Below are 13,250 nucleotides of genomic sequence, written 5' to 3'. Positions count from 1 at the left end.
CTTGACAATAAGCAAAAAAAAAAATATGAGGGATGAGTCGCCACTCGTGACAAAAATCTTCAACGGTCAAGGGCTGGCTATCTTCCCGTAACAAGTGTTCTATCAATTGAATTCGACTACCCCATCTCTGAAAAGTTGTGTTCTCTAGTCCTGGGGTAAAACCTACGTTACCCAAAAGGGGAAGCAAGGAACTAACAGTAGCATCATATAGTGCCAACTTTTCATTAATAATATCATGCCCCACGAAGAGGGTGTAGCAATAAACTACCTCTATGAGCTTCCTGCAATTGCAAATGCTTGGCATGCAGCAACAAATTGAAATGTCATGGTTGAAAATATTCCTGCTCAAATTGTATGTCTGTAAAATCAGATGTAGAAAAGATCCAGTCTTTCATATATTTAAGAAGACATGTCTGGTTGTATAATCTCCTATTGGGGACTCCAAGGCCTCCCAATGACCCCCTAGCAGTAAGGCCCTCCTCAATTTTGCTTTCTTCTTCCCCCAGAAAAGCTGACTCAGTAGTTTATATAGTTGCAAAAGATCTTTAGCTAAGATATAGAAGGGCAGCCTTACAAGAGAAAGCCTGCAGCTCAGAAACACGTCTAGCTGAAGTAATGGCCACCAAAAAGACCACCTTCAGAGTAAGGTCCGTCAAGGAGCAGAAGCCCAACAGTTCAAAAGGTGGGCGCACCAGAACAGACAGAACCAGATTAAAATCCCAAGATGGAATAGAGGGACGCACAGGAGGCCTGAGCAACTTAGCCACCCGCAAAAAGCGAATCACATTAGGAATGGCTGTCAAACGCTGACCTTTCACTAACCCACGAAAGACTGACAAGGTCGCAAGCTGAACCTGGAGAGAAGACCAAGCTATTCCCCATCAAGGCCATCCTGCAAGAATTTTAGGATGGTAGACAGGGAAGTGCAAAAAGAGACCACTCCCCGCACCTGGCACCACCCCTCAAAGAGACACCAAACCCGCACATACGCTCGAGAGGTAGAAAGCCTCCGGGACCCCAAGAGAGTAGAGATCACCTTATATGAATACCCTTTTGACCTAGGTGACCCCTTTCAAGAGCCAAACCGTAAGACAGAAGGGAGTAGGATCGAACATGGAAATGGGACCCTGCTTCATAAGGTCGTCCAAGAGAGGCATTGGATCCGCCACCAGATGCCTCACCAGCTCCGCATATCACGGACGTTGAGGCCAATCCGGAGCTACCAGAACAACCAGACCCAGAAGGCGAACGATGCAGAGAACTCTGCCCACTAATGGCCATGGAGGGAACACATACAACAGCCCCTCCGTTGGCCATGGTTGAACCAGAGCATCCAGACCCTCGGCCAGACCGTCCCTGCGATGACTGAAGAGGCGGGACAGTTTGGCATTGCCACTTGAGGCCATCAGGGGCTGACTCCAAGCCTGCACTATCAATTGAAAGGCCATGGGGGCTGAGACACCACTCTCCAGGAGTTAAGGTGTGAAAACTGAGGAAGACCGCCTGAACATTTCCCAGCTATGTGAGAAGTCCTGAAGATGCGACTCTGCCCAAAGCATGACCCGAGCCGCCTCCTGCACCACCTGACTGCTCTTGGTGCCTCCCTGATGATTGACGTAAGCCACCACCGTGGCAATGTCCAACAGAACTCTGACTTGCACATCAAAAGGGAGCAGAAGGCTAACAATGCCAGATGGCTCTGGTTTCCAATACAGTGATCGACCAGGACGCCTCTTCTGTGGACCAGGTGCCCTGAGCCGAGTGACCTAGACACTGAGCTCCCCAACCAAGAATACTGGCATCCATGAAAAGCACCGTCCACTGCGGTAGATCCAGACTCACCCCCGAACCAGCTGAGAGGTCTGGAGCCACCAACAAAGACTGCAACGCACCAAGCCTTGCAGAGGGACAGGGACATCCAAACTGTGCCTCTGGGGTGACCACCTCCAGAGCAGAGCATACTGAAAAGGACACACATGGGCCTGCGCCCACCTCACTACGTCCAGGGGCGCCGCCATCAACCCCAATTTTTGGAGGAAATCCTGGGCCTGAGGACACCAGGACGCTATAAGGAGGCGAAACTGAGATTGAAATTTGCTTACCCAGGCCTCTGGAAGGAAGATCTTCCCCAAGGAGGTGTTGAACAAAACACCAAAGTACTCAAGACGCTGAGCTGGGACCAACCGACTCTTGGAAAGGTTGACCACCCAGCCCAGCAACTGGAGAAACTCCACCACCCGAGCCATAATCCGGGTGATCTCCTGTAACGACTTCGCTCGAATCAACCAGTCATCCAGGTAGGGGTGCACCAGAATACCCTCTGACCGCCGAGACGACCACCCGGGGGAGCCGTGACCAGGCCAAAGAGAAGCACACAGAACTGATAGTACTGACCAAAGATCGCAAAGCGAAGGAAGCGCTGATGAGAGGCCTGAATGGGAACATGCAAGTAAGCCACTGTCATATCGAGAGAAGTCAGGAACTCCCCCAGCTGAACCACCAGAATGACATACCTCAGTGTTTCCATGCGAAAAGAGGGAATTCTGAGAGCCCTGTTGACCCTGTTTAAATCTAGGATGGGCAGAAAGGTCCCCTCCTACTTGGGCACCACAAGGAAATGGCGGACCTGCCGGTGCCACACTCCTGAGGGGACACCAGAACAACTGCTTTGAGATCAAACAAGCGCTGGAGGATCTGGCGAAAGGCTAGCGTTTACCATGCCATCTGACACGGAGAGGCTAGATATGATCAGGCAGAGAGCGGGCAAACTCCAGAGCATAACCGTCCCTCACCACCTCCATGACCAACTGATCGGATGTGAGCTCAGCCCACTGGGGAAACAAGTCACGCAGCCGGACACCCACCAGAACCCAAGGGGGGCGCAGGCAAAGAGCCATTGTGCAGGACGGGCAACGGAGGAACCAACGGGTGGATTCCCAGCCCGAAAGGCCCCCGGACAGGACAGCATGTACTGAGTCAACCGACCCTGGGGAAAACCGGAAGTCGGGAAATAAGCAGTCCCAGGCCCAGAGCAAAACGTGCGAAAATCCCGCAGACGCCCTTGGGCAGTGCCACCCCGAGACGCAGGGCGGGCACGGTCCTCAGGCAGACGGGGCACCTTAGAGTACTTCAGAGTCTGAACCACCTTATCTAAGTCCTCTCCAAACAGAAAACGACCCCTGAAAGGGAATTTTTGGAAGATTAGATTTGGATGCGGCAACTGCCAACCAAGTGCAAAGCCACAAGGTACGGCGCGCAGCCACACCAAAAGCCCCAGACTTAGCCGAAGTCTGCACCAAGTCATAAAGAGCATCCGAGAGGAACAAGGCAGCCATCTCAATCATCGCCACCTCCTGATCCATGAAGGACCAGTAAGACTCAAGATCCAGGACACGCTCAGCCCACCGAAAGACAGGGTAAGCCACCAGCCCCCCACAAATAGCTACCTGGACCCCCAAGGCAAAGACATCAAAATTCTGCTTAAGAAGTGGCTCTAACTTACACTGCTCAGAGTCCTTAAGAGCTGAGCCACCCTCAACAGGGACGGTATGCCGCTTAGCAATCGCTGAGACCACCGCGTCCACCACTGGCGAAATTAAGGTAGCCCTATCCCCCTCCGGGATGGGATACCCATGAGCCAGGACGCGTGGCAACAAAAACAGCGCTCCCAGCGTATTCCACTGCGCTAGCACGATATCACGAAAATCCTGAAGCACAGGAAAAGAACGGGAGACAGGACGGACCCCCTGAAGCAGAGGGTCCCCCATATGCAGGTCTCCAGTGGCGCATCTTCAGAAATGCAGCATCGAGGAGACCTGTTAAATCAGATCCGGTAGCTCATCCCTCTGTAAAAGGCACACCACGGACACTTCACCAGAAGGCGGGAAACCCGACAACCTGCCGCCAGGGGCCGTCCCCTTGAGAGGATCCTGGAATTCCTTAAAAGGGTCCAGGTCCTCATCCAGGCCGACATGCTCCTCAGACCACAAATCCTCAACCCAAGCCACCCGCGGGCGCTTGGACGAGGGAGGAGGAGGAGGGGATGCCAAAGGAGAAGAGGGAGGCAAAACTCCGAAACCCCCTGGGTGCACGCGGGACCCCAACTGCCTGAAATAGGCTCTGCACAAAGAAAAAATTAAATCAGGGGAAAAAACCCCCGGGATCTCCAGGGACTCCCTGCCCCAGCAGGGACCCCATGCTGAAACCTGCCCCTGTGTTTCCAATACAGGGGGAAGGTCACCTGAGGTTGCAGACAAAATGGAGGGGCCAGACTGAGAAAGTTCCCACCAAAAATGCTCCCTCCATGACCTGTAGTGGCCGGGAAGCCTGAACAGTCCTAGCTGCTAAAGCAGGTAAGCCGGCATCAGCTGTTAAAAAAATCAGCTGAGAGGGAATCCTTTGTACCCTGACCATTGGCAGTCAAGGGAACCCCTCCGTGGGCGGTGGATGAAGACCGTGCCTCCTCACTGCTCCTAGCTGACTCGCGAGGCACTATCAGCAGGAACTCTGGGCACCTGCAGCCGCTGCCGACGGAGCTCCACCACCGCACCGGCCCAAATGGAAGTTTCAGGCCGGCTGCGAGTACCTCGCGTCTGGACCATATTGTGTCCCACTCCCCGGAGAAGCGCTCAATTGCTCCATATGCGACCTAGCTAGATTTAAAGTGCCAGTTTGTGCAAATATACAATAAAATACAGTAAATTGATAGGGAAGCAATCCTGCAGACCGGCACTACCTCAGGATTTTTTTTTTTTTTTTCACAGAACAGACTCCACAAGCTCTCAAAGCAATATGCCTTGCTTGATTTAGTGGGCAAGGCTTACTGCTGAGGCTCCTCTAAAAAAATGTGGGGCGGTGGAAGAAGGGGGGGGAGGGTCCCTGCTCAAGACCTGCAGGGTTTGACACCCCCGAGGTCAGACGGACCCCCAAACAGGGCTCTCACAAGCTCTGTCTGGCCAAAAACAGGGACTAGAAACTCCCTATACCAGGGATCTCAAAGTCCCTCCTTGAGGGCCGCAATCCAGTCGGGTTTTCAGGATTTCCCCAATGAATATGCATTGAAAGCAGTGCATGCACATAGATCTCATGCACATTCAATGGGGAAATCCTGAAAACCTGACTGGATTGCGGCCCTCAAGGAGGGACTTTGAGACCCCTGCCCAAAACAAATTCCAACAGCCCTACCAAGGGAGATGGGTACAGCTCACTCAACACCTGCTGGAGACTGAAGTAGACTGATAGGAATAGGGAAAGGTATCTCTTATGTACTATTCCACAGTTTTGTTTTCAGTCTCCACCTGCTGGTCATGAATGGATATATACCCACTCGTAAAAGTTAACCTCTACTGGTCTGGAGAGTGCTAAAGAAGGATTGTTTTTCATCACTCTCCAAATAGCGATAAGTTGGCCTCCAGTGACCACAACATGGTGTGGTTTCACCTCAGGAAAGGATTCACTAGATCCAACACATCCACAAAGGTCCTCAATTTTAGGGGCACTAACTTCGAAAATATGGATGATTTGGTTTATCGGGCGCTGCAAAATCAGGCCGCAACTGATAATGTAGAGGCAATGTGGTCAGCTCTGAAATCTACCCTACACGAAGCAACCAACTTATACATAAATACGGTAAGCAAACGGCGGAGGAACAATAAGCCTCAGTGGTTCTCTGCGGCGATCTCGTATCTCGTAAAAAAGAAGAAAAAAGCATTTATCTCCTGCAAACAATCAGGAAAATTAGAGACCAAAGAAGACTATCTGGCTAAGTCTAGAACCATCAAGCAGCAGTCAGAGAGGCCAAACTCCAGATGGAAGAGAATCTGGCAGAGAACATTAAAAAGGGGGATAAATTCTTCTCCAGGTATATCAGTGGCAGAAAAAGGAATACGGATGGGATTTTGCGCCTTAAGAAATCAGACGGGAACTATGTAGAATCGGACTCCGATAAAGCTGAACTACTAAATGAATACTTCTGCTCAGTCTTTACCTGCGAGGCGCCGGGATCCGTCCCACAGCTGCAGACAAGGGAAAGCTCGGAAGACCCATTTCGAGATTTTGAGTTTACGTCCAGCAGCGTCTACTACGAACTTTCAAGGCTCAAAGTGAACAAAGCCATGGGACCTGACAAACTACATCCCAGGGTGCTTAGAGAGTTGAGTGATGTCCTAGCGGAACTGTTATCCGTGCTCTTCAATCATTCCCTGAGTACAGTGGACTGTAAAACAGCTAACGTCATTCCACTCCACAAAAAGGGTTGCAGGATGGAAGCTCTGTGGTAGACTTCAGAGGGTGGTGGTGGTGAACGGCACTCTCTCCGAAGTGTCGGAAGTGATCAGTGGTGTGCCGCAGGGTTCGGTCTTGGGTTCGATCCTGTTTAATATCTTCGTAAGGGACCTGGCTCAAGGGCTTCGAGGGAAAATAGCAATATTCGCCGATGACGCCAAACTATGCAATATAGTAGGCAAAAGCACAGTGCCCGACTGCATGACGCAGGACCTATACTTACTGGAACATTGGTCCTCAACTTAGCAACTAAGTTTTAATGCCAAAAAGTGTTAAGGTCATGCACCTTGGCAACAGAAATCCATGCAGAACTTACACCCTAAATAGCGAGACCTTAGCAAGAACCACTGCAGAACGGAACTTGGGAGTAATCATTAGCGAAGACATGAAGTCTACCAACCAAGTGGAGAAAGCTTCATCCAAGGCTAGACAAATGATGGGTTGTATCCGAAGAAGTTTCGTCAGCCGGAAGACCGAAGTTATAATGCCGTTGTACAGATCCTTGGTGAGACCTCATCTGGAATATTGTGTACAATTCTGAGACTGCATTATTAAAAAGATGTGCAGAGAATGGAGTCAGTTCAAGCGAATGGCCACCAGGATGGTCTCAGGACTCAAGGATATCCCGTATGAGGAAAGGCTGGGTAAGTTGCAGCTATACTCACTCGAGGAGTGTAGAGAGGGGAGATATGATTGAGACGTACAAATATCTCACGGGCCGTATTGAGGTAGAAGAGGATATCTTTTTTCATAAAGGACCTACGGCGACAAGAGGACATCCGTTGAAACTAAGGGTGGGAGATTTTCTTTCTTTTTTTTCTGTTCTTTATTCATTTTCAAATTGAACAGCAAGTGCACAAAAGAATATATTATACAAGTTTTTCTACAATAGCACATTAATCTCTACCACATAAAAATCTAGTGATGCAATAACCCCCCCAACCACCCATCCTTTATCACATTTTCAATAGGAATAAACAAACATATTATATAGCATATTAAAGGAAAAAGGGTACAAATATGGATTATACTATCTAGCGAAAATGAGTCTCTTGTGGGGATAAATCTTTATATTTTGTTGACCCGGAGAAGTTAAAAGATCTTTCTCTCAAAATCATTTTAGAGAATTGTTTGGTGGATTGGTTGGATGACATGATATTAAACAAAATTTACAGATCTGATCCATGGAACTCCTGTTTGATTGATTAAGGAGAATAAATATGAAAGAACAGACAAATTAATAAACTGATAAAAGGGAAATAAATAGACAGCAAATAAATAGACAGTAATGGAATGGTAAGAAGAAGGAAGCAGGATAGACTGGATTACAGACACTGCATTTGTATAAGAGGAATGAATGACTGATGATATACAGAAAACTATGGATATGTTTGTCTACATTCGGATATGGAGAAAGAACTAGGAAAGCTGTTGAAAGTGATCTTTAATTTGGAGTATGACTAACAGAATCAAGAAAGTTGCTGAATGCAGTGGACATCAGTGAAGTCATGTTTTCCAAATGGAATAGGGTTAGACGGAGAACGGAAGAAGTGCACCTATGGAAACATGTGAAGAAAGGCTTACAATGACAGTAGGAAGGACTTGAATGTTGCATGGACACATCCAGTGGTTGGGCAAGTTCTGGGTGCATTCAGTTGTATGCAGAAGTAAAGATACAATAACAATAAAAAGAATATAGATATACAATAGAAATTCATAGAGAGTTATGCTTATCTGATTATTTTTAAGTTTAAGTTATAGAAATGGTACTTTTGTAAAAGAGAGACTTCTTTTTGATTGCTCCCTAATATAGCTTCAATTGGATTGGATTTATTTTGATATCTTAGAATTTTCAATAACATGGTAATTATATTATATTGATGGGAAATACAGGGGGGGGGAATAAAAAAGGGTGGGAGATTTCATGGTGACACCAGGAAGTACTTCTTCACCGAGAGGGTGGTTGATCATTGGAATGAACTTCCACTGCAGGTAATTCAGGCCAGCAGCACGCTGGACTTCAAGAGAAAATGGGATAAGCATGTGGGATCACTTCAGGGAAGAATTTAGGGGGTGGGTCATTAGAGTGGGCAGACTTGTTGGGCCGTGGCCCTTTTCTGCTGTCATCTTCTATGTTTCTTTCAGTCTCGTAATTCCATTTGTCTTCCTCTTTTCAATAATATACATGAAAAATATTTTTATCTCCCCTTTTTTTATTTCTAGCCATTTGATTTTCTGCTCTAGCTTGGTTTAAATAATTTTTTACAGATCAGAAATTTAGAATTTTTACCTCTATTAACTGTTCTTCACTTTTTCATTTGGATTGTGGTGTCCCACAAGGGTCAATCTTGTCACCGCTGTTAATATATTTCTCAGGCCTCTTGTTATGTTCTTGAATCAATGTAACATTAAGGCATTTTACCCCCCCCCCCTTTTTTTTTTTTTTTTTTTTACAAAACCACAGAAGCGGTTTTTAGCGCAGGTCCGTGCACTGAATACTCTGCGCTGCTCCTGACACTCAGGAGTTTCTGTGTCAGGAGCAGCACAGAGCATTCAGCGCCAGCTTGCACTAAAAACTACATCTGCTACGATACCATATACCCCATCTCACGCTTTGAGGTCACTTGACTAATACTAGTCCATCCCTCTCCCTAATTAGAGAATGACACGGTGAAAAAATTGGTCCCCGTCACCGCCCCGTCCCCGTCTCACCATCCTCTGCACCGCCTCGTCACCGTCATTCCCTTCACCGCCCCGTCACCGCCACTGCCACCCCATTCACCGCCCCGTCACCGCCACTGCAACCCCATTCACCGCCCCGTCACCGTCACCGCTGCATACATAAAAGCCTCAAACGGGTACGATTTTATATACTTTTCTAATATCTCCCCTATGTATCTGCCATTGCCCCCCCCCCCTGTGTCCATATACCATCCCCATGGCATGTCCCCTTTTTGTCTCTGTCCCTATGCCCCATGCACATAATTTCCCCTCTTTCTGTTACCTTCCTGTGTCCAGATTTCCCCTATCTTCCTCTTCCATACCAGTGTGTCTCTTCTTTTCAACCCCATCTAGCTTTTTTCCCTCTTTCTTCCCCCCCCCTGCTTCTAGCATCTGGCTCACCTGCCTGTCCTTCCCTTTCTTTCCTGCTGTGGGTTTTTCTTTCCGTTTTCATCACCTTGGCCCAGAATCCTTTTCCCTTTCACTCCCTCCTTACAGTCTGAGCCGGGAACACGGGTGATCGCACGGTCCTCGCAGCCCCCACCCGCCTGCCCAATCGATCGTAGTGATTAGCCAGCTCTCTCCCTTCTCCTCACCTTAGTTTGCAGGCTTTCTTTTTCAGCGACCTGCACGCTTTCCCAAAGAGCCGCACACGCGCGGCTGCTCAGTGTTCAATCTTCTGCTCTGCTGCAACTTCCTGTTTCCGGTTGCGTCAGAGCAGAAGATCGAAACTGAGCAGCAGCGGCTCTTTGATAGCGTGCGGGTCGCCGAAAAAGAAAATCTACAAACTAAGGTGAGGAGAAGGGAGAGAGCTGGCTAAACACTAGAATCGATTGGGCAGGCGGGTGTGAGCTGCGGGGACCGCGCGATCCTTCATGCCTCACTGCGGGGACAAGACCCATTCACCGCCCCGCGGGCGGTGAATGGCCTTGTCCCCGTCACCGCAGCGACTGCTAGTTTTCTTCCCCGTTTTCGGCGGTGACCCGCGGCTAAAATGCGGTGGCCGCGGGTAAACCGCCACCGTGTCATTCTCTATCCCTAATTTGCTCATTATGAATCCACTTGAAAATCTGATTACTTTTTTATTTCTCCTTTCTTATGGAATAATTTTGAAAATATATTTTTTTAAATGACTTAACTGTTGCCTTGGAGAAGATAAAATAGCAAACACATTTTTATAAATATTTTGTTATTGGTTACTTATTTAGTTGATGACTTTACTTTTGTTTTTTGGCGTTCCTGTCTTTGCATGTATACATAAATTGTAAACCACTATGACCTTTTGCATTAGCGGGATATCAAGTGATCAATAATCAAAGCTGATTTACTTAGTAATCCCATTTTCTTGCCTGTTCCCATATTTTGGTGACCAATGGTTACAACAAGCAATATAACCAATTACAACAAAATATTCTCTCCCACTAGATGCTGTAATTTCTACTACCATCTTTAAAATAATCTGTATTGATTTGGCCAAATTAATAAAGCTTTATCTAGTCCTGTAGACAAGAGAAAAACAAAAACAAAAAAGTTACCTTACCTGATCTTTGAACTGTGTTACAGACAAAGTCTGCTTTCAAAGGAAGACGCATTTCCGACAACAAAATACACCCATGAGATGGAGTATAATCAGTGGATGGAGATACAGTTTTAGTTGGCAACCTTTGACCTTTAGGTCCATCATTCTTCAGTTTGTTTAGCTCAGAAAGCAAAGCCATTCTTTTTTCAGCTAACAAAAACAAAATGCAATTACAATCAGTACAGAAATTAGCCATTTGTATTTCCAGCTAATCTCCATTTAAACATTTTTATCTGTTCCATTATCACTGAAAAAAGTATTACTGCAAAGTCCGCAAGAAGCCAAAAGTATTTCAGGATGGCATTAGCTATAGTTTTGTATTTTTAATCTTAAAAAAAAAAAAAATGGTAAAAGTGGCTCATTCTGTTTTAATGACAATATGAATAGCCACATTGTTGTCCCATGAACTATAATCACATACAAAGCTCTTATGCAGGCGTGGGTATCTCTCAAATTGTCACACTTACTCCTCAACTCGCTGTGGGACAGAGAGGGAAAACTGCTTGAGTAGCTGAATAAATGCATGTAAACCATTCTGAGCTTCCTTGGGAGAACGGTATAGAAAATTGAATAAATAAATAAAAGCAGTTTACATGCTCATTACTGGCTGCTGGATGTAGGGCCCCGAGTCCTCCCTCTCCTCTTTTCGCCTCTTTAAGCATCAATAATTTTTTTCTCGAGGGGGGATCGGTGTATGGACAAGTTTCTGTGACATCTCAGCCCGGCAATGAGTGGGAGAGTGATGCAGAATAGGGAAAGGACCTGAAGTTGCAAAAAAAAAAAAAAAAAACAAAACAACACCTGATCCCAAGATGGTGGCGATTGAATCGGGCCCCACGCTTCCCCTGTCTGAGGCACACATCGACGCGCTTTCGGCATCGGTGGTCCAGGCCCTCGAATCACACTTTGATCATCTGTCTGGTCAATTAGCAGCCATGGAAACCCTTTTAACAGAGACGACCGGCAGTACAAGTGCCTTGGAGACACGGATGGCACTGGTTGAAGACACACACCTCTTCTGCGCGGACCTGCTTTCCCTCCGGGAGCAATTACAGCATCAGGCAGACAAAATTGAAGACCTTGAGAACCGCTCCCGGAGGGATAATCTTCGACTTGTTGGCCTCGCTCAAACTATCCCTGATGTCCGGCTCTTGTCCGCTCTTGAGTCCTGGCTGCAGGCAGAGTTTCCGCTGCCGCAGGGCATGGGGCTGGTGCGACTCAAATGCGTCCACCGTATAGGTAAGAGTCTTGAAGACAGAACACGTGCTCGTGTGGTAATCTTTAAAGTTCATAACTATGCCCACAAAGCTGAGCTGCTGAGGCAATACAAATTGAAAAAGATCACCACCTGTTACGATGGGGACCCAGTTCGCCTCTTCACCGGCCCTACAAGAACGTCATTGGCGCTTCTCTGGAGTGTGTTCGTTGCTCTATGATCGAAAGTGACGTTTCATGTTGCTTTACCCGGCGACCCTGAAGATCTGGACGGGTGCCGGGTGGAAGTCCTATTATACAGTGGAGGCTGTCCAGGCCTACTTGGATGCCCTGCCTGCTGAACTTGGACCCTCGTCCTCACCTTGAGTTTGTTGGGGGAGCGGTGCTTTTCTCCTGGATCTTTGGACCCTGATTTGGGTTGCCCGGATTTGCTGTCCAGGCCTCTAGTGGCCTTGAGAGTCCCTTTGTCACCCATTTTTTCGATGCAGTTTATTTTTGCATCATGTGACCATTGGAGGCTGGCTGCTCTGAGGATAGAGGGTTCTATTGTGTGTTTGGGGTTTTGGGTGTTTGCGGTTGAATGTTTGGGGTGCTGCTCTTGTGTTTGATTGTGGGGGAGGATTCTGTCTGACTGCGTCCACTATGTTGGGTGTCTGAGTTTGTGTGAGGGGGGCTCCTGAAAGCTATGCTTTCGCCATTCTTTCCTGAGTGTTGGTTCCGTAGGGGAGTTCTGGCTCCTGGGGCTCCTTTTGCACACCACCCTACCAGATTTTTTTTGTCTCTTTTGTGATCGGAGGGGGGATCCAATTGGTGTGTGTGTGTGGGGCTTGTTTGTGGTATTTGGCCTGGTTTTATTTGGGTTTCTGCTTGGGGCCAGAGGGGGGGGGGGGCTGGGGGTCCTGTTATATCTACACGTGACTTCTTTGCTCCAGTCTGCTCCAGTGGAGTGGAACGGCTTTGAGGGGGGGGTAGTTTTGGTAGGAGGGGTAGTTGGGATGGGTTTGGGGGGGGGGGGGGTCAGTCCTCCTTCAGTTCTTTTGGTTGTGCTCTGCTGGGTTTTTTTAATGTGTCAATGTCAACTACAGCAATGTGCATGGTTTCATATTTATGGCCCTAGGGGAGGCTGGGCTCCTGGGGTTCTCCTCTGCAATTCTCTCTGTACTATGCTTTTTCTTTCCTTACCTGATAGATGAGTACACCGTTTAGGCTCACTTATTGGAATGTGGGGGGCATCACCTCGCCGATTAAGCGTTCCAAAATTTTGACTGCTTTACAACATTATCACTCCAACATTGCTTGTTTGCAGGAAACCCGTCTTGACGGATGCTGAACATCTTAAGTTGCATAGGTCTTGGGTGGGGGAAGTATATTTTGCGTCTTTGTCGGGACGCCGTGGGGGTATCGCGGCGTTGATCCGTAAGTCTTCGCCGATGGGCGTCCAAGTATTGGAAAA

At 47.8% G+C, this 13,250-nt stretch overlaps 1 protein-coding gene across 4 annotated transcripts in view; it reads right to left on the bottom strand.

Moving 5' to 3' along the window:
* Positions 1–13,250, bottom strand: part of ANLN (anillin actin binding protein) — a 321,192-nt gene that overhangs the window by 133,639 nt on the left and 174,303 nt on the right. For all 4 annotated transcript variants that reach the window (XM_033930208.1, XM_033930207.1, XM_033930211.1 and 1 more), the window contains exon 13: positions 10,544–10,732. In XM_033930208.1, the coding sequence (XP_033786099.1) occupies positions 10,544–10,732 (189 nt within the window). The remainder of the gene's footprint in view (positions 1–10,543; positions 10,733–13,250) is intronic.

Source organism: Geotrypetes seraphini, chromosome 2, assembly GCF_902459505.1.
Source record: "Geotrypetes seraphini chromosome 2, aGeoSer1.1, whole genome shotgun sequence".
Taxonomy (NCBI): domain Eukaryota; kingdom Metazoa; phylum Chordata; class Amphibia; order Gymnophiona; family Dermophiidae; genus Geotrypetes; species Geotrypetes seraphini.
Note: the sequence above shows the minus strand (reverse complement) of the source record. Positions and strands in the feature narration are given on the sequence as shown.